The sequence below is a fragment of the Triticum urartu genome, chromosome 1 (assembly GCF_003073215.2).
Source record: "Triticum urartu cultivar G1812 chromosome 1, Tu2.1, whole genome shotgun sequence".
NCBI classification, from domain to species: Eukaryota; Viridiplantae; Streptophyta; class Magnoliopsida; order Poales; family Poaceae; genus Triticum; species Triticum urartu.
Window position 1 is genome coordinate 30634189 of NC_053022.1, and position 26847 is coordinate 30661035.

Below are 26847 nucleotides of genomic sequence, written 5' to 3' on the forward strand. Positions count from 1 at the left end.
TATGAACTTAATACTCTAGATGCATGCTGGATAGCGGTCGATGTGTGGAGTAATAGTAGTAGATGCAGGCAGGAGTCGGTCTACTTGTCTCGGACGTGATGCCTATATACATGATCATAACTAGATATTCTCATAACTATGCTCAATTCTGTCAATTGCTCAACAGTAATTCGTTCACCCACCGTAAAATACCTATGCTCTTGAGAGAAACCACTAGTGAAATCTATGGCCCCCGGGTCTATCTTCATCATATTAATCTTTCAATACGTAGTTATTTTCATTGTCTTTTATTTTACTTTGCATCTTTATCATAAAAATACCAAAAATATTATCTTATCATATCCATCAGATTTCACTCTTCTAAATAACCGTGTAGGGATTGACAACCCCTTATCGCGTTGGTTGCGAGGATTTATTTGTTTTGTGCAGGTGCGAGGGACTCGCGCGTAGCCTCTACTGGAGTGATACCTTGGTTCTCAAAAACTGAGGGAAATACTTACGCTACTTTGTTGCATCACCCTTTTTCTTTTCAAGGGAAAACCAACGCAGTGCTCAAGAGGTAGTAGCCAGCTTGATCAATAAATCCCTTTTACTTCCACGGCTATCAAGGCATTACACCTTTACCTGTATAAATGGAGGCTTCATGAGCAGCGATGGGCATGTTAGACGCGTTAGAAACCAATGTTGTTCTCTTCATGACAAACTCTTCACGTCCGTTGAGCAACGTCATTGTCAATTGGGGCAAGTCCATGAGAACCCCAGCCATCTCATTTGTCCTTTCACCACATCTCACATAAACCACAGCTTCAGAACTGGAGTACTACAGAGATTGTTAAACTCAACAGTCAGTATAGAGATGCCACCAAGAAATATATGGAAGGAGCAATTCTCTGGAGCTATTACATCAGGGCAGTAAAGAATGGAGAATTAGTGATCACCTTGGAAAGTGCTTGACTAATAACAGTTTTTCCACGACCAAAAGCACCAGGAATAGCACATGTTCCTCCAAGAACCAAGGGATGCATCAAGCACACGCTGGAACCATCACAAAATAGATAAGACTAAGATTTAATGGACTCAGAGGGCAATAAGAAACTAACATCTGAGAATGTTTGGTTACGTAAGAAGAGAAACCATGATGATAAAACAAAAGAACACATTTTATTATGGAAATTGAAGCTAAAGATAAGTTGTACACAAAGTTGTCCTGTAAGAAGAGGTGTATCCGCAAAAAGCTTTGATGCAACAGGTCTTGGTGTACACACATGCCATGACTGTTGTTCAATAAGTTCAACACAATAAGCTACTGCCTCTGTAATTTAAAATAAAACGTTTTTTGACACTATCATGGACTCTAAAAGATCTTATAAGAAGTTACAGAGGGAGTACCAACTTTCCTAAAAAGAGTTGTATGAAATAACTTTCTTACCTGAAGCATAGTAAATTGCTTTTTCATGCCCTGAAATTCTAACTCTAGCACTGTATCCTGCATACATGACAAGAGTAGTGTTTCAAATAAAGTTAAGCATGGGTAGAACACATGCAGATAAATTAGAAATTGGAATAAAGTGATAGCTTCCACTAACCTATAGGCTGTATTGAACAGCTGAAGCGACGTAATTTACTTTCCCCATAGAACCAGGTGGAAGGGCGACACTGTGGTTCATCAAATTGTTCTCGAAGACAGTCTACAATAGAGTCAGCGAACATTAGCATGTGCACACAGGCCCAAAGCTGCTATCCTCTGTACAGTAATATCCATAAAAGAAAATTCAACATCATAAGAACTTACATCATATAGATCTCCGACTGCGAGAACATCTCCAACAGCTGAAGCAAATAATAAAAGGAGATATTTTAGAGGGCCTTCCAAAGATTAACAGGAATGTCCCAGAGTGCATCGTCTTTAGATCTAATAGCAATAGTTTTTAGTGGGCGCTTCAAATTTAACAGGAACGAGGTTGTGACAAGTGACACAGATAAAGAGTAAATCAACGGAATGGACTGATTATCAATTTATCATGCTGAGCTTACCTGGATTCCCTAAAAAATGTTCCCGAGGATACCAGGACCCAGCTCAACTGAAAGGGGCTGCAAGTGCACAGCTAGTATTATACTGTTAGAAGAGCAAACAGTGGATCTCAAGGGAAGAATAAAAAGTGTAAAAATGAGAACTGAAAAATTCACATTAATAGTTTTGATAGGTCACACCGCGTAATTATTCGTTATATTCACACCATTTATGTTTTGTTCACTATCAAATAAGCTAAATCCGACCAAAGGTATTGATCTGCTAGGAAAAAAGACACTGATCTGCAATGCTACAGAACTAATAAGATTAAGCTTAAACTGTGACTGTACAATGCAAATAACTTGGTAGAACCGTGGAAAACGACGTCCTAGTTCTAAAATTTGTAGCACTGCTTTTCCATCTAGCAACTAAAATTAACCATGACAATGTTTACAGTCCTAAACAGCATTATCCATGCTGAACCAGAATCACAAAAAATGCTTCCAAAATTGACAGTATTAATCGAGTTCACTTCCTCTCCTGAAATTGAGAGGACCTGAACAAAGCAAGCCGCATGCACAGCCTGGTGGCAGCCGCAGGCAGGAACATCACATAGGCTGGCCAGCCGCGCGCTCCTCTGTAACATCACTACATCCTTTAACTGGAAATACAATGCTTCAGGAACCTGGTGATCAACAGAGGAAGAAAATTTTAGATAGAAACATGCGTTTCATTGCTGGACTAAAACTAAAAATGTTAAAAATCGAAGCCGTTGCAGGCCTCGCAATGCATCACAGGATCCACTGTAGCTGTAGCAAGAATTCATTATCAAAGGAAACAATGAAGATGTAGCAGGTATTGATCTTTACAGGAATCATTGTCGTTGCTGCTGGTTTTTATTGTGTGTGCACAAATTAGCATCCCAAAGATCAGATAGTTAGGTTGTCTTGGCTATGCATGACACACACAAAATAGTACTTTGTATGAATAGAAAGTCATCTTCTAAGAGGCACATACATTGTTCATACAAAAATAGGAGGAAATTGAATTCTTTAATTAAGCCTGCCAAATTTCAAAATTGAAACCTTTTTATGCCTATACAGAAAGGTCTAGTGCATATAACATTAGTAAGTAATGTACACATACATGTACAGAAGACCCAAGAGCCATGATTGGTACTTCAATTTAATAGCAAGAGGTTCCATATAGTCGAGAACAGAGTTGGAAAATTCCATCAATAACATTCATTGATTAGAAAGGATTAAACTCAAACTTTGAAGATTCCAACTCCAGTAGTTCCAACAAGGCTGCATACCCCGAGCAGACCTTGGAACAGATAACCTGCACGCGCAAATTCATCTATTCTATCAACATCCTATATTCACCATCCGCCTCTCCCATTTCCTCTCTCCACTGCCTCCTCTCAACCCATCCCGGTAAGCCCCACCTTCCCACCTTCACCTTGTCGATGCATACGGCCTTTGCATCACAGTGCGCAAACCTTCATGATCTAAATAGATCTACCTTTCATGTCAATATATAATGCTTGCTCACAACCCATGACTCAATCTCTTGAAACAACAAAACACGTGGGTTTTTTTTTTATTTTTAATTGAAACTACAATGTGGTATTCTTTAACTCAAACTACAATGTGCAGATTATATATTTAGATTATTTAGATTATATATTTGAGTAGTTGTGACAAAACAAAACATCGCTGCCGATACTATTTTGGATAACCCATATAGCAAAACTTTGGCCTCCTTTTCCTGTAGTTAGGCAACTTCAGGAGCATAGCACAAAATGGGATGGGAAGGTAAGCAACAAAACTTCAAATGTATGAGTTGCTTGGACTACAAATTTCTGAAATCCTCACTAATTCAATATGTCCTCATAAACTGTAACCCTTTTAGCGCTGAGTGTGGCATTGGCGTTGGATCATGATAATTCACATACGGCAATTGTTCCAGAATAATTGTTCCTGCTGTGTGGAAGGATCATGTATGTATGCACTAAAATAATCATAGCCAGAAGGATCATGTATGTAACAGATTATCTTGTGTGGAAAGAACAGAACCACAAACATGTTGTTCAAACAATGCACACTTGAATGTAAAGAAAACTTACTGGCTCGGATGAGATCGTCGGCGGCAGAGGAGGAGCAGAGGAAGGCGGGCGGCGGAGAAGAGGATCGGTGAGCGGAGGGCGGGATGGGCGGGAGGTGGGAGAGGATGGACGGGACGGCAGCTCACGCCCACGGCGGCTCCGGCTGTCCCAAGGCGGCTCCCGCGGTGGCTCCGGCTGTCCCACGGCGGCTCCCGCGGTGGCTCCGGCTGTCCCACGGCGGCTCCCGCGGCGGGGGCGAGTGGTGGAGGTGGAGTGGCGGCGGCCAAGCTACGGCGGGGCTGCTCCGGCGGCAGGGGAGGCTCCCGACGAGCCGCGGCTGGGGAGGAGGAGGAGGCCGTGCGGCTGGGGAGGCTCCCGGCGACCCGCGGCCGCTTCCCGTGGCTCCGGCGGCGCGAGGAGGCGGTGAAGGGCGCGACGGCGGGAGGCGAACGACGCGGCTGCGGGAGGAGGAGGTCATGCGGGAGAAGGAGGAGGTCGTGCGAGTGGGCGGTTTCCTTTCTTTTTTACTGCAGGACATTGATAGACTGTGGCTTATTCCGTGGTTGATAGCGTTAAATACAGAATGATTAAAGGCCATTAGATTTTAATGATGAATGAATGTGATTGTTTGGATCTGCCTTTCTCTTCCTTTTATAATGGTAGTAGATAGTAGATGCACGGTACAGTAAATTATAGAAACATATTTGCTACTCCCTCCGTTCCAAAATATTTGTCTTTTTAGAGATTTCAAATAGATTATCACATACGGATGTATATAGATATATTTTAGAATATAGATTTACTTATTCTGCTTCATATGTAGTCACTTGTTGAAATATCTAAAAAGACAAATATTTAAGAACGGAGAAAATAGAAAACAATCACATTTTGCTAGGTTGGCAGGAGCCATCCTAGCTTGTTAAGATTTAAAAAAAACACCGTTTTTAGGCTGGTGTCTAACTGATTGTACTCCCTCCGTTTCTTTTTACTCCGTATATAAGATTTGGTCAAAGTCAAACTACACGATGTTTGACCAAATTTATATCGAAAAATATAAACATCTATAATACTATAACTATAAAGTATGAAAATACATTTCATGATGCATCTGGTAATATATTGATTTCATATTGTGAATCTTGATATTTTTTTCTATAAACTTAGTCAAAGTTAACGAAGTTTGACTTTGACCAAATCTTATATGCAGACTAAAAAGAAATGAAGGGAGTACTGGCTTAGCGATTTTGCTTGTTTTAACTCGTTTTCTGACCGCTCGGCCCCACCTGTCGGGTCCACGTGGCAAAATTGAAGGCGCGGGCCATTTCCCCTGGCGGTCAAAACAGCTCCAAACGTTTCCCTTTGTGTCTCCCGTTTCTTGCAGTCCTCGCGGGAATGGTTGCAAATTGCGAAGGAGTTTTGATGTCGAAGCTGGGGATCTAGGTAGGTACCGATCTTGGTGGGTTTTTTCCTATTTCTTTTCTATGGAATTTGTTTCATTCCTTTCATGCCCCTGAAGCGTCGCCACCGCATTTCCATCAAGGTTTCATGGGGTGGGACGAGCTCATTTGAAGATTGGCACACAAGGCAGGTGATTTTTGGCATGTGCAAGCGAGGTTAATTATGTGTGTAGTAGATCTTTTCATGCCGAAAGAAAACTCAATGGTTATAATTATGTTTGTCTTTTGACCGAGCTCCCTTCCTGGTCCGACTCCTTTGACACCTCCATCCACTGTGACTTCGCCTACTACCGTTGCTTCGTAGACCTATCTAGTCGTAGTTTGTATCAGCTATCGTACTATCTTATGTTGTGAACTTGCTACGTCCGATGGTATGAATGCTACGTGTTGAGCTTATCTTTCTTATGTTGATCTATGTCTCATGAGATTATATTGATTCGGAGGTTTCGGTGTGAAGGGAACGACCGTGGATGCCTGACATTATTTAGATGCGCCCATGAACATATAGGAAACTAAATTTGCTATGTCCAGTTGTAGGAGTTTAAGTTTCCCTATGGGGATGCGTTTAAGTAGTGGAGATAGAGATTTTTTAAGGTCTCGGAGGTTCACGAAGGCATCAAGCAAGAAAGAAATGGGCTGGCCAGCCAGACCCTCTTTTCTCACGTTCGCCGTTGCGTTCGCCGTTGCGCAGCGCTTCACGACCCATGCTGGAACCCGTGATGGTCCACATCCTCTTTACATGTCCGGGGGTTGGGTTTTCGGTTGCCCATGTTAGAACTTGTTTTTGTAAGGTGGCGGCGGGGAGAATATCTAGTGTGCCGGTGCTCGTGGTGTTGCCAGTGCACCGAACAAACGTTGCACATTTTTTAATATTCATTTTTTTTAAAAAAAACAGCACATTCACGGAACATATTTTTTTTAAAGTCTTACACGGGTATCTGGTGCATCGGTAGCACCACACGTGCAGTGTTGTGGGTGCACCTGATGCGTTCTCGCTGGTGGTGGGCACGACGCACATGGACAAACACATGGTGGGTTTGCCGCCGGTGGAGCCGGCCACGGGTACCCTGTACCGTACCCCCCACCAGCCTGCGTGCGGCACACGCACACTGATTGCATCGCATAGCAGCGGGTCCAGTCGATCCCATCTGGTACGGCTAAACGGCTAAATGCATGACACCGCACCACACGAATACGAAAGATGCGAAGGTGATGGGCTCCTGGCCGCAGCGTGAGCTTCGTGCCGTGCCTGCCGCCACCAGGGCCTCAAGGGAACACGTAAGTACTCCTACGTTGCCGACCTCCGGACCGGGCGGAGGCAAAGCGCGGCGGCATTATTCTTTTTTTTTTTGAAAGCGCGGCATTACTCGAGGCTAGCGACATCACGAGGAGGATGCCGACCTGTCCTGTCGCGTCGCGCTTTTAACCGGCCGAAAGCAGCAAGGCCGGTCCAAATCATACCCCCCACGCGGTCCACGCGCGCGCTATATAAATAACCTATAGCCCCCTCAGAAAAAAAAAACAATCCAGTGAACCGCCCATGCTCACCCTCCCGTGCTTCACCACTCCTCCTCAACCTCCACCGACCCGGCCGGTCCGGTCCGGTCCGGTCCCGGCTCCGGAAGTCTCCAGAACCCGGACAACCACCGCCACGCGGGCCCGCATGGCAGGGTCACGTCCCTCACGCGCCGCTACCTCCGGCGAGACCTGCTCGCACCACCCCCTCATAAATACTGGTGCGCCCAGGCCTCGCCGCAGATCGACCGCGCTCGCCCTCTCCGCTTTCCTGCTGCTGGTGCTGTTAACCGGACTCCCCGACGCCGCCGTCGCCGCCAACATGACCGAGGTCTGCGTCAAGGCCGCCGTCGGCCACCCCGACACGCTCGGCGACTGTGAGTCCCCCTTCCCTTCCGTGCTTCCTCGCCGGGTCGATTCCGCGGCGGAGCCCTACCCTAACTGATTTTGGTTTTGGTGGGGTGTCCAGGCCCCTTCTCCCAGAGGGTGCTGCTCACGCTGGAGGAGAAGAAGGTGCCCTACCAGATGAAGCTCATCGACGTCAGCAACAAGCCCGACTGGTCCGCCCCTCCCCCTCCCTCCCTCCCCCCTAGAATTTCAGTTTCACGCCACCAAAATTCCTTAAGTCGTTACTAGTTTGTTCGCGTTGGGTGAAGCAGAGCAGTGTGGGACTGGGAATTTTATCGTACTTAGTTGCTATGTGTGAGACCTGCGTGTCGCTTAGATGCCTTCTATGATGTGGCAGATTTTGTGGATACAGGGGGGATGTAGCCCTGGAATTGGGTGTAAATGGATAATGCGTTAAGAACTGAAAGTTGTTACCGTAAGGTAGCTGAAGATAAAAACCAGAGACATAGTTAAATATCTCTCTGGCAACTTTGATTAAAAAAAATTACTAGAAAATCTCTTGGTTTACTGCTGCACAGGGGGTTCAGCATTTCGATAAAAAATAACTAGAAATTCTCATGGTTTACTTCTGCACAAGAGTTCAGTATTTCCATCTTATTCCATAGAAACAGATTTACAGGATGAATTTTATCTATGATGAAGCACAGCAGTGCGGGACTTGGAATTTTCTTGTGGTCACCATGGGTGAGGCTTATGCGTCGCTTAGATGCCTGCTGTGATGTGACAGATTTGGCCTATCTAGTGCAGAATGTGTGGCCCTGGACTGGAGTTGGGTGTACATGCAGAATGTGCTAGAACTGAAAGTTACCGTAACATATTTCGAGATAAAATCAGAGACACAGTTAAATATCTATCTAGTAATTTTCATAAAAAAGAATCAGAAAACCTCTTGATTAGCTGCTGCACAAGGGGTTCAGATGGTAAAAAGGAATTAGAAAAACTCTTTGGTTTACTTCTGCACAAGGGGTTCAGTATTTCGATCTCACTTCAGAAGAACAGAGTTTATAGGATGAATTTCTGGTCTGACTAGTGGGCTACATCTTGAAGGTGATTTACCCAATGCATTTGCACTGTCCAGGCATAAGCTCGGAAGAATTTGAAAATTAGAACTAACTAACAGTAGCTAATATAGGGTAATTGAAATGCTTAACTTGAATTTTTTATGGGCCAAATGTGCCAAGATGAATTGCCAACTATTGCAACTTCTTGGGCATTAAAGCATTACAGACATTATTCTGCAACAACGAGTGCTGCATGATACATGTAACTAGGATTTTCCTATGAAGCAAATAAAACATTGTGCATTTGATTGGCATTGAAAAAAAAATCTAAGAGCAGCTACCATTTCCATTTTGCTAGTTCTTATATGGGGTTGAGGCTTTTATCTATGCAGATGTGCATGTTGGGGTAGCTTGATTTGCAACAAGCCTTTGGGTTGATACTGGACAGTATTCTGGCCTACTTTTTGCTAGGTTGCAAGCTTAAAGCCATTAGACGTAATCCCCAATGGACCATATGACCAAAGTGTTGCATTTAACTTCTATTTGTTGTCAGTCAGATTTACTGAGCACTTTGGAATTACTTTCATTTACTATTTCGAGGAGCCTGGTCTGTTCTGCATGCATTTTTCCTATATTTTATCTGTAAAAATGAAATGATCAAAAGGAAAAGTTGAAATGATCAAAAGGAGGATCTCAATTTGTAGCATGGCCTTTCACAGTCTGTAACCTTGCTTTTCACAGGGTGGGGGAGCAAACCCACAGTTGTTGTTCCTTCTTTTGTAAGATTGTTGCCTTAATAATCACAATTTCCTTGTAAGCATTGTTAATCTTTTTCAGTCTATATGAACGTGGTAGTGTTCCTTACTGTGTCTAGACGAACATAATAGAAATCGAAACTACTTTACGTATGACAGTTAGCTTTATCCTTGTACAACAACTGATCCAAAGGTCCTGATCCACACACCAGACGTGATGAATGGCTCTGCTGACTTGTAAATCGTACAAAGTGTTGTACGTGTAGTATTCTTCAATAGAAATTCAGCCTTTTGCGGCCACATAATCGTACTCTTTTTCGGCAAATAGAAGCAACTATATAGTGAGCAAATGAAATACAGAATGTTTCATGCTTTCACGTGCGGAGTTATTAGTCTTGGTCACCATTTTTATGACATTCTGGAGCATTAGCATCGGCAGTGATCTGATTAAGAAAATAGTGTTACATTTTTCAGACTGAGTCTGTAGGGATTCGATGGTGTTGAGATTGTGGAGCTTACCCCTGTTTGCAAACTTAAACTAATCTACTGTAATGACTCTTTCAGGTTCCTGAAGATCAATCCAGAGGGCAAGGTGCCTGTGTATAACGGTGGTGATGGTAAATGGATTGCTGATTCTGATGTGATCACTCAAGTCATTGAGGAGAAGTACCCAACTCCATCACTTGTGACCCCTGCTGAATATGCATCAGTGTAAGTTCGTAAGTTCCTTGATGGCACATCGCCAAATCCACTTTTGCATCTCTGAAGTTTAAAAACTTTGCTATTTCTTGCATTTCGAGATCCTTGTTATTTATATGGTCTCGTAAGAAGAAATTTGCTTTCATTTCGGCGATATATTTGGCATGTTGCTGCTAGGTTTTATATACTTATAAGGTCTTTGGCGTTGGGAATTGTGATTGTTAGTAGTTTTGTGACAACTTTTTTGCATGATCTCGTAATAAGGGAGTTGCATTTTTCTGCGGTTAGTTACAATAGAAATTGTTTTATCTCTCTTTTCTTGCAAGGTCTATTATGCTATTTTAACAGCTTAGTGGTGCTAGTAATAAACTTGCTCTCTTCCCTATTTAAAAAAGAAAATAAAAAGAGCTTCTAGATGCCTTTGGATTTGAAACTTTAGTTGGTTTCATGGACAATTTGGGCATGATTTCCTCTGAATTAAGGTATTTATGCATCCGTAGAGAGGAGAGTTGGCTACAATAGCATCTGGCAAGTAATTGATTCTGATAACTTAGTGAAATGACTGTAGTAACATGATTTATTTCTGTCTACTAAAAGAACGACAAAATCAGTTTTGATGCCATCTTGTTTCACCAACAAAGTAGTTTAGTAGCCACTCTCCATTTCTTTTACCATGTTCTGAGTATGGTTTCTCAACTTGGTTGTGGCTTGTGATAAACAGGGGATCAAAGATCTTCTCCACCTTTGTCACGTTCTTGAAGAGCAAGGATGCCAGCGATGGTTCGGAGAAGGCACTTGTTGATGAGCTGCAGGCGCTCGAAGAGCACCTGAAGGCCCATGTAAGTAGGCGGAACTGTCTTCGCAGTTGATGTGGCAGTTGATTTCTGCAGTGGAATGGACATAACACATGCTTCCACAACCAATCCATTATATTCGAGCTGCACTCACTAGCTTCACTATCTCAGCACTCATCCTGTCTGCAATAATTTCATTTTGTCACGTTTCCTAATCGTGCAAGACATGGGGCCTTTGTTTGTTCAGTCTGAACATCTGGCCTGATCTTGATCTAACAAAACTTTTGCTGGCAGGGACCCTACATCAATGGGGCGAACATCTCCGCTGTCGATCTCAGCCTGGCTCCGAAGCTCTACCATCTCCAGGTCGCCCTGGAGCACTTCAAGGGCTGGAAGGTCCCTGAAACCCTGACCAGCGTCCATGCCTACACCGAGGTAACACACGTTACCTTCTTTTGCCACTTCCAAAATCTTTGTCCATAGATGAAGTTGCCGAGGCTCATGACTATGTTTTCCCCTCACGCAGGCTCTCTTCAGCCGCGAGTCGTTCGTCAAGACCAAGGCGACCAAGGAGAACCTGATCGCCGGGTGGGCGCCGAAAGTGAACCCGTAAGCCCTCCCGCCGCTCGGAGACCCGGCCCACCCCCGTCGTGTGAGTAGCGACGGGCCTCATCTGTCTAGGTTGGAATAATGCGAGCGAGCCTTGATGTGCTCTGGTTGTCGCAAGACGTGCACTTGCTGCCTGGACTGTGCCCTGCCTGGCTTGTGTGTGTGGGTGTGGGTGATATGTGTGTGGTCTGGTTCTAGCGGGAGTGCAAGTATTGTGGTGTGAACCTCTTTCGTGTGAATGAATAATGGAGCTGCGTAAAATTCAGATTTGTTATGCTGTAGAGAGTGGAGGAGCGCCTCCGAGGAAGTAAGATGTGGTACGCCGTTTCTTCAGTGTCTCCGATGTGACTCGTGAGATGGGGCAGGCAGCAGCGGCTTCTGCATCAGGAGTGGGAATTAATTAAAACTGGAGATGTTGAAAGTAGAAAATTGCCCCCTCACTTGATTCAACAAATTGAACTTCCCACACCTGATGTGTGACCATCAGGCTGATTCAGGCACCAGCTTCTTCAACAAATTAAACTTCAATACCGGATCCGTGTAATTGCTCCCCTCACTTATCTAAGAGCATCTCCAACAGCCGTGGTAAATATCGTGCGCTCGGAGGCGTTTCGCGTGCTCGAGCAGACGCCGCAGGGTTCAAAAATCACGCGTGCGCGGCAGTTTTGACGTGACGCGCGCGCCCAAGCCGGCCAAACACCCACTCGAGCGCTTCCTTCTCCCATCTTCCCCCTGCCGCCCCTTCTTCCTCGCATCTAGCGCCCCGCTGCCGCCACCGTGCCCTTCTCGTAGACGCCTTCTCCTCTGTCGCCGACTCCTCCGCCGTTGACATGCCGCTACGCGCCCGGAGCAGCTTCGGCTACCGAGGCGTCCGCGTCTGCCCCTCCGGCATGTTCTACGCGGAGATCCGCTCCAGTGGTGTGCGTCTCAGTCTCGGGACGTTCGAGACCGTGCACGAGGCCGACCGCGCATATGACGCGGCGGTGTGGCGCCTCTTTAGGACAAGCTTGCACATGAACTTCGACGACGCGCGGACGTGCCAGCAGGCGCAGGACCTCGTGCCTCCGTTGCGGCTAGTTACTGATAAGGACGGTCACGAACACTGCAGACGACAATGTTGCCTCCTCATCACCGAGGCGGACGAGCTAGCCATGGCAGAATGACGCCAGCGCTACCCGCAGGACGTCGTCAACGAAAACGCCTTCTGGGCGGAGAGGAGGGCAAAGCACCGCGCGGACCGGGCGGACAGGCATCGGGGAAAGGTACTGGCGATATCGCAGTGTGAACTGGGACATGCGTCGTTCTTTGACGACAACAATCCTCGGTGAGATGATGTGTTTCTGTCGACGTCGGACAACACCACCGAGGAGGAGGACAACTCGGAGTAGTTTCTAGTTTTTATTTGCACCTTAGCTTATCTTTTTTTTTTGTATCGTAAGACTAGTTTGTGGTGTTTGGGTTGAACTATGATATTTGTATTGTTGAATTTTATCTATATGTTGTTTCAATATTGTTCGTATGTGCTCTTGTTGCTCGCGTGCGTCTTTTTTTGCAGCCTGTTGAAGCGGCTCGCGCGCGCAATATTTTGGAGCTGCCGCTGGAGCCAGCGCTTTGCTGCGCGCAAAAACATGTTATTTTGGCACTGTAAAACTTGTTTCAGCGCGCCGCGCGTTGCGCATCTGTTGGAGTTGCTCTAAAGTGGTTTTGGCACACGAGGCGGATATTTTACCGAATTTTAACCAAAAATTTAAATTGTCCAGAAAAAAATATGAAAAAAAGGTATGTAAAATCAAAACTACCATTGCTGACCAATATGCGAAAGTTTCAAACCTTTTAGACAAACATATTTCAAAAAATGTAGAAATCCAATTTCAGCCATTTTTTGGGTCAAATTTCAACCATGGATGGGTTCTTTTTCAAAACCGCCATGGATGGGTTCCTAATTAATCATTCTCGCTTAGAAAGAAGCAAAAGGTTCAGGTTCGTTGATTGGTAGGCTTGGTCTGTCACTGTTCCCGGATGCAAAGGTTTCCTTCCTTCTGAGGAACCGGGACGATCTGCCAGGATTTCAGAACCCATCTCTTGTGCTGATGAATCACAGTTCCTATGATGTGAACAAAAGAACATTTTTTTCTTCTTATTCCTACTAATAGGATATAAGATACTCCCTCCGGTCCTTTTTACTCTGCACATTGAATTTGCCGAAAGTCAAACTTTGCTAAGTTTGACCAAATTTATATTAGAAATTATTAGCATCTATAATATGTAATAAATATAATATGAAAATATATTCCAAGATGAATCTAATGATATTGGTGTTGTTATGTGAATGTCTATAATTTTTTGTATAAACTTGGTCAAAATTGAATGAGATTGACTTCGGTCAAACCTAATATGCAGAGTAAAAAGGACCGAAGGGAGTACATGATATTTCATTTGCTACAGGTGTGATTTTCTCACCCTGTGGACCAAAAAAGAGGCACTTGTAAGATTGTAAGATGAGACAATTATTAATAATGCAGTACACATTTAAAATTTACTATCGTACGTGCACCGGTTATTAGGTTGCCTCTAGATGACATGACAACTCCTCATCGATTATTGGCTACGGTATCAACCATGCTCTCTAAGGGCATCTTCAACGCCGATCCTCGAACCTCCCGCAACCATCTGGAACTGGAATGTAGTTTAGTCACAAACTTGGCAGCCTCATTTAAATCGCAAGCAAACCCATCAACCATGGAGCAGTAGCAGCAAAGATGTTGAATGTAGCTTGGGGGTTTGATCTATTTTTCTCGTTTTTTTTGTACTAGCTATGTCATGATACCTAAGATGTTGAATGCAGTTGGATTATTTTCTTCCGGCTTTGTGGGTTCAAGCAATCTAAAAGTTGGACCATCTTCTCTTGTTAGTCTGCCATGTCTCTTATGTTTGAGATTCTTGTTTGGCAGATTAGTTAGTTTGTCTTGTTATTTTTCAGAATTGTTGGTAAACAAGTCGAGGAGAAGTTACTCGTGGCTATTTTGAGCTAGCTATGTAGTTACCATCCTTCCGTAGGGCTAACCGTCGCGGTCAACCAAGTGGACGAACGTGAGGGCAAAATCTTTCCCAGATATAGAGGCTTGGGTATGTGAGAGGTTTCAGATTGTATGAAAATCTCATTCCTAGCATCCAAAAAAAAACCCGCATTCCTGGACGTCGCGACGCGAGGACGTAATAGCCAGTGTCTTTTTTCCCTATCTTTTCTCGACAAAAAAAAATGTCATAAGGACAAAAAAAATGTCACAAGGAATTATAATTTTCAGCCTTCCTTAGCGAGAAATTCCAGAAATTCGTTCCACAAAGGAATCGAACACTGGATGTCAGGGGTGATACTGGTACCCTGTCCATTGGGCCAAAGCCCAGCTCTCGTTCTGTATGCTTCAACCCAATTATAATATTTTGAAGCTGTTCCGTATTTGTGTGCTTGCTCTTCAAGTTTTTTTTTTTTTTGAGAATCACATAACAGCTTTCTGAGACATGCGTGGCTGTACCGCTGTTCTATTGCCAGCCCAGCCCATAGGTAGGGTCGTCCTTGGATCTGGCTGGTCGACATTCTGGGCTTGATTTACTTTTGGATGTTTTTTTTTGCTACTTGGGTCCGTGGTAACATGCGACACTGTTCCTTGTGTGTCCGATGTGACTTGACCTGTGAGTGTGAGGTGGGACAGCAAGGAGGCATGGCGATGTGGCACCCTCAGCATCTTGTGCGTGAGGACGTTAAGGAGTGGGACATCGGACACACAGTTGACACCAGAAACGTGTGATCATCGGTGGATGGATTATATCCCTAAGGGCATGTACAATAGTGCTATCTTAGAATTGCCACGTAGGATAAATGATGAGGTGGAGGAGAGAGAACTCGTAAGAAAAGGCTTGTCTTCTCTTATTTAAGATAAGACAAGAGATGATCTCTTAGCACAATTTGTCTCACCATGTTTTAAGGAATTGCTAGTTATTGAAGATAAGACTAAGATATAACCTATTGTAGACATACTTTTTTGTCATCTCTAAATTATATGCAAGACTTAAGATAAAACTGTCTTATCAACCATTGTACATGCCCTAATCATTCTCCGTGAGAAAGAAAAGAAAGAAACAGGTTCGCGGTTCGTGCTGACGGGTGATTGATGATGGGCACGTTTACAGGTCTGTCGCGTCTCTCAACTGCTCCCAGATGCCTCCAAAAGCTGTATCTTCTGAACCGGAAAGAAAGAAAGAAAGATTTGCTAGGATTTCAGAGCCCATTCTGCTCCGCAACCGAATCGACCGACAGGCAAGAGGCGCGTGCGTGCGCTGGGACGATTCCGCACGGGTCTGCAGACCGACAGACGTGCGCTTCCCCGTGCCCACGGCCGCTCACGCCATACGTGTGTCGTGTTTTTTATTATTTTTATTTTTTCTTTCTTGGGGATATCTTTCGATTGCTCTTTTCGCCCGCGAGATTCTCCGCGCACAAAAAATCCCGTTAGTCTTGCACGGCGATTTTCTTTACTATTTCCTCGAAAAAGGAGCCAATAAGTCCTTCATCTATAACTACTATCCGTTGAGAAGACACGGCGCAATCACGATCCTAAACTGCCGTTGCGGTGAGCCGTCACGATCTTATCTCGGCATCTTGTTCGGAACAACTCCACTCTTATCCGAGCTCAAAAACAGCCGGGATCCAACTCTAACCTCTTTCTTTCTTTCTCTTCAATCAGAAGCCAAAGCCAAGGAAAAAAAAAGTTCAAACATCTACTCGGAGCAAAGGGGGTCCATACACTGGCAACCCGGAGAACAGATTAATCCTCTGACGTGGATCTGTGGGCCCCGTCGGTCGGAGGAAGAGGAAGTTCGTTACCCGCCCGCCCGTTCGTAGGGATAAACGACTCTGTTTTACTGATCCCAATCCACCCCGATTACCGCGGCCGTTAATCCTATCCACCACCGCCACCGCCCTTCCTTCTAACCCCGGGGCTATAAATACCCGGCGCCCGATCGGCCGATCCCACATCGCCTCATCACACCCTCCTGCTCCTCCCGGCAACCTCCAACCAGCCTCTCGATCGATCGTAGCGGCTTCTGCTTTTTCGCTCGCGGCGATGGCGGTGGATCTGACCCCGAGGCAGCCGGCCAAGGCCTACGGCGGCGACGGCGGCGCCTACTACGAGTGGAGCCCCGCCGAGCTGCCCATGCTCGGCGTCGCCTCCATCGGCGCCGCCAAGCTCTCGCTCGCCGCCGGCGGCATGTCGCTCCCCAGCTACTCCGACTCCGCCAAGGTCGCCTACGTCCTCCAAGGTATATCTCTCCATCTATCACGCCGACCCCCATCTCCCCTCCCCCGTTCCGAGTTCGATCGATCGATCGGACGTGTCGGTTGCTGCTCTGTTCGGGGACTGAATTGTGGGTCCTACTCTCGTCGATGGTCGCGGATCGATCGAATTTGTTGGTTCCTGTTCGCACATCTAGATCGAAAAATACAGTGGTAGATTGGAACCGAATGGAGTCGTTCGTTCTCATGAATCATCTGCCGAGTACGTCCATGTGGTCGGTTCTGATGAAATCGTGCTAGTTGTTTGGTTTCGTCAGTTTAACAAACAGCAACTAATATTTTAGTGCTTTACTGAATTGTAGATGGCTCTCTAGTTTAGATCGATTGCAGTAGTGGATTGGAGTTTAGCAGAGTCGCCCTCCCGAATTATTCGACTGCACGATGCGGTCAGTTCTGAAATCGTGCCTAGTTGTTGTATAGTTTCGTCAGGTCTAAGTGTCTGCGTCAGATCCCACTTATTTGGAATCAATAACAGATAATATTGCAGTACTTTACTGAATTATTCCCGTTTATCCTTTTGATTAAATCTATTCAACACACAGTACTCGTGCTCTAGCCTGTTGGTTTAATCAAATCCTTTTGTAATGCCACAACCTGTCATGCATGTCGGCTCCTCTGATCGTAACACAGCTCATGATCCGACCTTTTCTAGTGTCACATTCTCTGTTTTGGGAATTTCGTTGCAGTAAGTCACTGTTAGGATTTGTTTTTCTGAGGAATTTCGTACCAGCACTTCCTGTTTTCATCATGCATGTCCTGAACAGAGTAACATCCAAATATTTGCCCTGTTATGGTATTTCGTTGTGCTAGGACTAATTAGTAGTAGCAACCTGTTGAACCTTTTCTTGATGAATTACATATGTACAAGCTGTTGATTGACGCTGGTTTCTATCCACGATTGATCTGTGATGCTGGTTTTTCTATGACGATGCCACACTAGTGTCTGTTTTGGAATTTCTTTGCTGTAAATTATTATTGGAATTTCATGATGGCAGCACTGTTAATGCTTTGCTTGTTTTGTTGCATGATGGATAGGCAAAGGAACCGTTGGCATCGTCCTGCCTGAGGCCACCAAGGAGAAGGTGGTTGCCGTGAAGGAAGGCGACGCTCTGGCGCTCCCCTTCGGTGTGGTCACCTGGTGGCACAACACCCCTGAGTCTGCCGCGGAGCTCGTCGTCCTCTTCCTCGGTGACACCTCCAAGGGCCACAGGCCCGGCCAGTTTACCAACTTCCAGCTCACCGGTGCCAGCGGCATCTTCACCGGCTTTTCCACAGAGTTCGTTGGCCGCGCGTGGGACCTCAAGGAGGACGATGCCGCCAAGCTTGTCTCCAGCCAGCCTGCGTCTGGCATTGTGAAGCTCACTGCTGGACAGAAGCTCCCGGTGCCGGTCGATGCTGACCGCAAGGACATGGCTCTTAACTGCCTTCAGGCCAAGCTGGACGTGGACATCCCCAACGGTGGCCGCGTGGTGGTGCTCAACACCGCGAACCTGCCTCTGGTCAAGGAGGTTGGGCTCGGTGCTGACCTTGTCAGGATCGACGCCCACTCCATGTGCTCCCCGGGCTTCTCCTGTGACTCGGCCTACCAGGTGACCTACATCGTCCGCGGCAGCGGCCGTGTTCAGGTTGTCGGCCCTGATGGCAAGCGCGTGCTGGAGACCCGCATTGAGGGCGGCAGCCTCTTCATTGTGCCCCGCTTCCATGTCGTGTCCAAGATCGCTGATGCCTCCGGCATGGAGTGGTTCTCCATCATCACCACCCCCAAGTAAGGGTTTCCTGAAACAAACACTTTCTACTGTGCTTCTCGAAAAACCAATTCGTCATCCATGGTGATCTAATGATACGATTTGTGTGTGTTACTGCAGCCCGATCTTCAGCCACCTTGCTGGGAAGACCTCGGTGTGGAAGGCCATCTCGCCGGAGGTGCTGGAGGCGTCGTTCAACACCACGCCGGAGATGGAGAAGCTCTTCCGGTCCAAGAGGCTGGACTCTGAGATTTTCTTCGCCCCCAACTAGGAGCCATTCGTCGCGCATCGGCTGGTTGCCTTAGGCAGGAATAAATAAATTTAGTTAGGATATTGAAACTCTTTGAGTGTGAGTCTGTCAGTTGAGCTGCTGGTGGTTTTAATGGATCACCTATGATAATCTATCTTAGTTGCCCCTGGCAGAACACAATGTTACTGTCAGGTCGCCATCGGTTATATCGAGTGAGTGTTTGTGGCTGGCCGAGCTGGTCTGAGAACTGCTGAATGCAATCGATCCTTAAATTTGGTGAAATTGTTTGCCTCCTATGTTACTGCTCATCTTCTTCGATCCTTGAATTCGGTGTTTTCCTACTGTGTTATATGCTTCTGCTGCTCCTCTTCTAAAATCCTTAAATACGGTGAAATTGTTTGCCTCCTATGTTATATGCTTCTACTGCTCATCTTCTATTTCTTCATAACTTCTTGTTTTGATTTCAATTTTTTTTCATAAATTCTTTTGTTTGAAACAAAACCCTTTTTCATTTCCAAAAAAACCTTCATAGCCTTTTTGCTAAAAATGTACTTCTCCCTCTGTTCACTCTTCTAAGTCTTAGACAGCTGAAATTGAATTGTTTTTTGTGTTGTCTTATAAATGTCTAAAATGTCTTGCAAAAGTGAACGGAAGGAGTATTTCTTTGCAACCTCCTTGTTTCTTCATAGCCTAAAAACAATTTGTCCCTACATCCATGGTAGTTTTATATTGTACATTTATTTACTGTCGGTTTTTTGAAAACGTTGGTTAAATTTGTTGGGTTCAGAAACAAAAAAGGAAAACAGAAAAGCCCGGTCCAAGATCAGCAAATCCAGGGCCTGCGGGCCACCCTTGCAATTTTCCGCTGCCTCAACCTGTATGTACCCTGTCCATCGGCGGCGTCCTCCCCCCGTGGTGAAGCACCACTACCGAGCTCAGGGCCGCGCCTACGTCAAGTGCAGCGACCGCCTCCGGTAACGCCACCGACCACGCCTCAGGTCACTAGCTAGGTGCTGTGTCGCCGTCTTGCGCTCTCGGTCTAACAAATCGTACAACTTCTGGAGATTCATGCCACGGACCAAGATAATTTGGTGGTTACTGCTGACTTTGTTGGTTCGAGCATCGACTTCAAGGGCAGTAAGAGGACTCGTAGGAGGGAGGCGACCAGGGCCGTAAAGAGTAGTTCCGGCACACCAACTGTTCGATGAAATGCCCACAACACCTGCAGCAACGTCTTCCTCTCCCCTCTCGCCGGCAAGGAGCCTGTCCACGCTGCCGCCCATCAAATGTTGACAAGTCACCATCTAAAAAGTTATCCCAGAAGCTATAGCCGAACACTGAATGCTGAATCTAGTCGAAGTGCTTTCATACACCTTCAGAATTTCTTCTTTATGTCAATCTTAGTTGACTAGAATTTGCTGTATCCTGTAGCAATTAATCATTTTTTCCGTGCCATTGATCTAGTGCTCAAATCTTTATACTCCATATGCCTTTCCATACAGTCTACAAGCTGAAATAACGAAATGACCAAGTTAATGTTTGATATTTTGTTACATCGATTTGTAAACCTCAATGTCTATTTGCTGCTTTCACAAGACTAATTCACTGATGGACGTTGAATACTACATATACAAGTAGATTTCCACATAATCCGCCTAGGTTCGCTCGTCAACACCCCATGGCACGCGTGATTAGCGGAGCCCCTGACGGGGCGATTCGGAGGCGATCCGCAACTGGTGTTGGGGATCTAGATCAAGAGCAGAGAGGGTGTGATCTAGAGGGAGAGGGAGGATTGAACCAAGGTCCGAGGAGCAAGACGGATCGGGAGGATCCCTTCGGACTGCGTGATGCGTGGCTCACGACGAGGAATAAAATCAAGAATATCGCTGCAGAAAGGAAAGAGCGAAAGAAAACCCAGGAGAGTATCGCCGGGAATCAGAGGATTATGGATAGAATCAAGGGCAGGATGGAGCTGATGAGGAAAGATCTAACATGCAGGATGTTGGAGGGAAGCCAGATCTCGTCGGATTGGATTCAGAGCGACGGGAAGGTTACGGATCCACCAGACAAGGGAAAGATAGAGGATCGCATATCAGGCACCATTGCAGCACATGGAGAGGAAGCAGATCAGGCCCTGCCAAATCAGTCTGAATCGATCCCTGGAATAAAGGAGGAACAAAGTAGTTTAAAAGGGCGGCAAAGGGAGACGGCTAGACCCATCCAAACTCCCCAGAGCACAGAAACATCAAGTTCGTTGACAATGGAGCACCAGGATAATGGCAAGAACAAGGCCCCGATGGAGAGCCGTGAGGAGGTCGGCTCCAATGGTCGTCCAGGCCATGGTTCGAGGCCGCTGCCGCGAGGTGGATCGTCAAGGGCAGGTGGCGATCCCTACCGCACCCCTGAAGGCCAAGGTGTGGAGGGGACCCAAGTCGCAAGGTATGGAGCGAATGCTCATGTTGTGGCTCCGGTGTTTCCCACCAGCGTGGAGATGCAGGCGCCAAACGTCGTCGAGCTGAACCTGTCAAGGGAGAGGGCGGCCATGCGCTTGAGGTGGATAGCCGTCGGGCTGTTCTTCTCGGTGCAAGTCTTCAGCATCGTGGGACTATTCCAGGAGCTCAAGGGCAAGTGGGGACTGAGGGGGCGCCTCAGTTACACCCCACTAAAGAACAACCGCTTCCTCCTCAAGTTCGAGCGCGAAGGCGACCTCCGATTCATCCTCAACAACGGCCCCTGGACTCACAAGGGGGACGCCTTCTTGATGACGGCGATGGACGGGAGCGTGAGCCCCGACGACGTCGAGGTGGCCCACATGCCGATCTGGGCACGCATCTACGACGCACCACCGATCATGCTCTTTGAGACGGTGGCCCGGGAGCTCAGAGCAAAGCTTGGAGAAGTCCTCGAAGTGGATGCGGACAGGGAGGGAAGAATTTGGGGAGACTATATGCGTGTCAGGGTGAATCATGATGTTGATGAACCTCTGCGTAGTGAATTAGAGTCCCATGACTTAGAGAAAAGAAAGATGTACCTGATGAGTGTTAAGTATGAGAGGCTGCCTAGGTTTTGTAGCTTCTGCGGTCAGTTACGACACAACCAGCGCGATTGTAAGCTGCCTGAGGACCTTCAAGAGATGAGGTACTCGGCAGCGATGCGCGCATCCCCTTTCAAAAGGAGCAGCAGTAGGGGTGGAGTAGTGGTTCCGGAGGCCAGCAGCGCACGCCGCTTCATCAACTTTGGAGCTGAGAGCTCGGGTGCAGCAAGATCGACGAACCCCTTGCTTACAGTAGCAAGGGATGGGGGCGTTTCCTCGGAGGTCTTGGCAAACCCGCCGGTGCAAGCCGCAATCGGAGCTGTAAGCTGATAACCCACAAGTATAGGGGATCGTAACAGCTTTCGAGGGTAGAGTATTCAACCCAAATTTATTGATTCGACACAAGGGGAGCCAAAGAATATTCTCAAGTATTAGCAGCTGAGTTGTCAATTCAACCACACCTGGAAACTTAATATCTGCAGCAAAGTGTTTAGTAGCAAAGTAATATGATAGTAGTGGTAGCGGCAACAAAAGTAAAGACACCAAAAGTAATATTTTTGGTATTTTGTAGTGATTGTAACAGTAGCAACGGAAAAGTAAATAAGCGTAAACCAGTATATGGAAAACTCGTAGGCACCGGATCAGTGATGGATAATTATGCCGGGTGCGGTTCATCATGTAACAGTCATAACATAGGGTGACACAGAACTAGCTCCGATTCGTCAATGTAATGTAGGCATGTATTCCGTATATAGTCATACGTGCTTATGGAAAAGAACTTGCATGACATCTTTTTTCCTACCCTCCCATGGCAGCGGGGTCCTTACAGAAACTAAGGGATATTAAGGCCTCCTTTTAATAGAGAACCGGAACAAAGCATTAACACATAGTGAATACATGAACTCCTCAAACTACGGTCATCATCGGTAAGTATCCCGATTATTGTCACTTCGGGGTTAACGGATCATAACACATAATAGGTGACTATAGACTTGCAAGATAGGATCAAGAACACTCATATATTGATGAAAACATAATAGGTTCAGATCTGAAATCATGGCACTTGGGCCCTAGTGACAAGCATTAAGCATAGCAAAGTCATAGCAACATCAATCTCAGAACATAATGGATACTAGGGATCAAACCCTAACAAAACTAACTCGATTACATGATAAATCTCATCCAACCCATCACCGTCCAGCAAGCCTACGATGGAATTACTCACGCACGGCGGTGAGCATCATGAAATTGGTGATGGAGGATGGTTGATGATGACGACGGCGACGAATCCCCTTCTCCGGAGCCCCGAACGGACTCCAGATCAGCCCTCCCGAGAGGTTTTAGGGCTTGGCGGCGGCTCCGTATCGTAAAACGCGGTGATTTCTTCTCCTCGATTTTTTTCTCATCGAAACTCAATATATGGAGGTGGAGTTGGCGTCGGAAGGTCTCCAAGGGGCCCACGAGGTAGGGGGGCGCGCCCTAGGGGGGGCGTCCCCCACCCTAGTGAGAAGGGCGTGGGCCCCCTGGTCTTCATATTTGGCGAGGATTTTTTATTATTTTTTCTAAGACCTCCCGTGGAGTATCAGGTCATTCCGAGAATATTTGTTTTCTGCACATAAAACAATATCATGGTAATTCTGCTGAAAACATCGTCAGTCCGGGTTAGTTCCATTCAAATCATACAAGTTAGAGTCCAAAATAAGGGCAAAAGTGTTTGGAAAAGTAGATACGACGGAGACGTATCAACTCCCCCAAGCTTAAACCCTTGCTTGTCCTCAAGCAATTCAGTTGACAAACTGAAAGAAAGAAAGAAAGAAAAACTTTTACAAACTCTGTTTGCTCTTGTTGTTGTAACTATGTCAAGCCAGCATTCAAGTTTTCAGCATAGATCATAACTAACCACATTTACAATAATTCTCAGGTCTCACAATTACTCGTATCAATAGCATAATCAACTAGCAAGTCATAATAATAAATCTCGGATGACAACACTTTCTCAAAACAATCATAATATGATATAACAAGATGGTATCTCGCTAGCCCTTTCTGAGACCGCAAAACATAAATGCAGAGCACCTTTAAAGATCAAGGACTGACTAGACATTGTAATTCATGGTAAAAGAGATCCAATCATAGTCACACCCAATATAAATTAATAGTGATGAATGCAAATGATGGCTGTGCTCTCCAGCTAGTGCTTTTTAGTAAGAGGGTGATGACTCAGCATAAAAGTAAATGGATAGGCCCTTCGCAGAGGGAAGCAGGGATTTGTAGAGGTGCCAGAGCTAGGTTTTGAAATAGAGATAAATTGTATTTTGAGCGGTATACTTTCATTGTCAACGTAACAACTAAGAGATGGCGATATCTTCCATGCTAAACACATTATAGGCGGTTCCCAAACAGAATGGTAAAGTTTATACTCCCCCTCCACCAACAAGCATCAATCCATGGCTTGCTCGAAACAACGAGTGCCTCCAACATACATCAGGTCCCAGGGGGAGTTTTGTTTGCAATTAATTTCTTGGAAATATGCCCTAGAGGCAATAATAAAATGGTTATTATTATATTTCCTTGTTCATGATAATTGTCTATTGTTCATGCTATAATTGTGTTATCCGGAAATCGTAATACATGTGTGAATACATAGACCACAACATGTCCCTAGTGAGCCTCTAGTTGACTAACTCGTTGATCAAAAGATAGTCATGGTTTCCTGACTATGGACATTAGATGTCATTGATAACGGGATCACATCATTAGGAGAATGATGTGATGGATAAGACCCAATCCTAAGCATAACACAAGATCGTGTAGTTCATTTGCTAGAGCTTTTCCGAATGACAAGTATCATTTCCTTAGACCATGAGATTGTGCAACTCCCGGATACCGTAGGAGTGCTTTGGGTGTGCCAAACGTCACAACGTAACTGGGTGACTATAAAGGTGCACTACGGGTATCTCCGAAAGTGTCTGTTGGGTTGGCACGAATCGAGACTGGGATTTGTCACTCCGTATGACGGAGAGGTATCTCTGGGCCCACTCGGTAATGCATCATCATAATGAGCTCAATGTGACCAAGTGGTTGATCACGGGATCATGCATTACAGTACGAGTAAAGTGACTTGCCGGTAAAGAGATTGAACGAGGTATTGGGATACCGACGGTCGAGTCTCGGGCGAGTAACGTACCGATTGACAAAGGGAATTGTATACGGGATTGATTGAATCCTCGACATCGTGGTTCATCCGATGAGATCATCGAGGAGCATGTGGGAGCCAACATGGGTATACAGATCCCGCTGTTGGTTATTGACCGGAGAGTCGTCTCGGTCATGTCTGCGTGTCTCCCGAACCCACAGGGTCTACACACTTAAGGTTCGGTGACGCTAGGGTTGTTGAGATATTAGTATGCGGTAACCTGAAAGTTGTTCGGAGTCCCGGATGAGATCCGGGACGTCACGAGGAGTTCCGGAATGGTCCGGAGGTGAAGAATTGTATATAGGAAGTCCAGTTTCGGCCACCGGGAAAGTTTTGGGGGTCACCGGTATTGTATCGGGACCATCAGAATGGTCCCTGGGGTCCACTGGGTGGGGCCACCTATCCCAGAGGGCCCCATGGGCTGAAGTGGGAGGGGAACCAGCCCCTGATGGGCTGGTGCGCCCCCCTTGGGCCTCCCCATGCGCCTAGGGTTGGAAACCCTAGGGGTGGGGGCGCCCCACTTGGCTTGGGGGGCAAGCCACCCCCCTTGGCCGCCGCCCCCCATCTAGATGGGATCTAGAGGGGCCGGCACCCCCCTGGACCCCTATATAAAGAGGGGGAGGGAGGGCTGCGTACCTAAGCCCCTGGCGCCTCCCTCTTCCCCCCGTAACACCTCTCCCTCTCGTTAGAGCTTGGCGAAGCCCTGCCGAGATCCCGCTGCTTCCACCACCACGCCGTCGTGCTGCTGGATCTCCATCAACCTCTTGTTGGGGAACGCAGTAATTTCAAAAAATTTCCTACGCACACGCAAGATCATGGTGATGCATAGCAACGAGAGGGGAGAGTATGATCTACGTACCCGTGTAGATCGCAACGGAAGCGTTGACACAACGTAGAGGAAGTAGTCGTACGTCTTCATCCCGATCCGACCGATCCAAGCACCGTTACTCCGGCACCTCCGAGTTCTTAGCACACGTACAGCCCGATGACGCTCCCCGGGCTCCGATCCAGCAAAGCTTCGAGGATGAGTTCCGTCAGCACAACGGCGTGGTGACGATGATGACGTTCTACCGACGCAGGGCTTCGCCTAAGCACTACAACGATATGACCGAGGTGGAATATGGTGGCAGGGGGCACCACACACGGCTAAGGAACGATCACGAGGATCAACTTGTGTGTTCTAGGGTGCCCCCTTGCCTCTGTATATAAAGGAGCCAAGGGGGAGGGGGCGGCCGGCCAAGGAGGGCGCGCCAAAGGAGTCCTACTCCCTCTGGGAGTAGGATTCCCCCCCCCCCCAAATCCTAGTTGGAATAGGATTCCTCGAGGGGGGAAAGAGAGAGAGGGGGACGGCCATCTCTCCTTGTCCTAATAGGACTAGGGGAGGGGGGAGGCGCGCGGCCCACCTTGGGCTGCCCCTTTCTCCTTTCCACTAAAGCCCACCAAGGCCCATATAGCTCCCGGGGGGTTCCGGTAACCTCCCGGTACTCCGGTAAAATCCCGATTTCACCCGGAACACTTCCGATATCCAAACATAGGCTTCCAATATATCAATCTTTATGTCTCGACCATTTCGAGACTCCTCGTCATGTCCATGATCACATCCGGGACTCCGAACAATCTTCGGTACATCAAAATGCATAAACTCATAATAACTGTCATCGTAACGTTAAGCGTGCGAACCCTACGGTTCGAGAACAATGTAGACATGACCGAGACACGTCTCCGGTCAATAACCAATAGCGGGACCTGGATGCCCATATTGGCTCCTACATATTCTACAAAGATCTTTATCGGTCAGACCGCATAACAACATACGTTGTTCCCTTTGTCATCGGTATGTTACTTGCCCGAGATTCGATCGTCGGTATCCAATACCTAGTTCAATCTCGTTACTGGCAAGTCTCTTTACTCGT

General features: G+C 46.5%; 3 protein-coding genes and 1 pseudogene across 3 annotated transcripts; 3 read left to right on the forward strand and 1 right to left on the reverse strand.

Moving 5' to 3' along the window:
• Positions 1-479: 479 nt before the first annotated feature.
• LOC125532645 lies at positions 480-3443 on the reverse strand (annotated as a pseudogene).
• A 700-nt stretch (positions 3444-4143) lies between these two features.
• On the forward strand, positions 4144-4685 carry LOC125532646. Its single transcript, XM_048696631.1, has 2 exons — positions 4144-4265; positions 4318-4685. Exons 1-2 carry the CDS (start codon positions 4223-4225, stop codon positions 4683-4685), a joined length of 411 nt encoding a protein of 136 aa, XP_048552588.1. The 5' UTR covers positions 4144-4222.
• Positions 4686-7131: 2446 nt separating this feature from the next.
• Positions 7132-11625, forward strand: LOC125544581 (probable glutathione S-transferase DHAR1, cytosolic). The gene is made up of 6 exons (XM_048708317.1): positions 7132-7467; positions 7560-7650; positions 9819-9965; positions 10675-10792; positions 11042-11182; positions 11274-11625. The coding sequence occupies exons 1-6, from the start codon at positions 7239-7241 to the stop codon at positions 11358-11360; spliced, it is 813 nt and encodes a 270-aa protein (XP_048564274.1). The 5' UTR covers positions 7132-7238; the 3' UTR covers positions 11361-11625.
• A 4738-nt stretch (positions 11626-16363) lies between these two features.
• LOC125544590 (legumin B-like) lies at positions 16364-18986 on the forward strand. Its single transcript, XM_048708328.1, has 3 exons — positions 16364-16675; positions 17745-18474; positions 18575-18986. Exons 1-3 carry the CDS (start codon positions 16480-16482, stop codon positions 18723-18725), a joined length of 1077 nt encoding a protein of 358 aa, XP_048564285.1. The 5' UTR covers positions 16364-16479; the 3' UTR covers positions 18726-18986.
• Positions 18987-26847: the final 7861 nt, after the last annotated feature.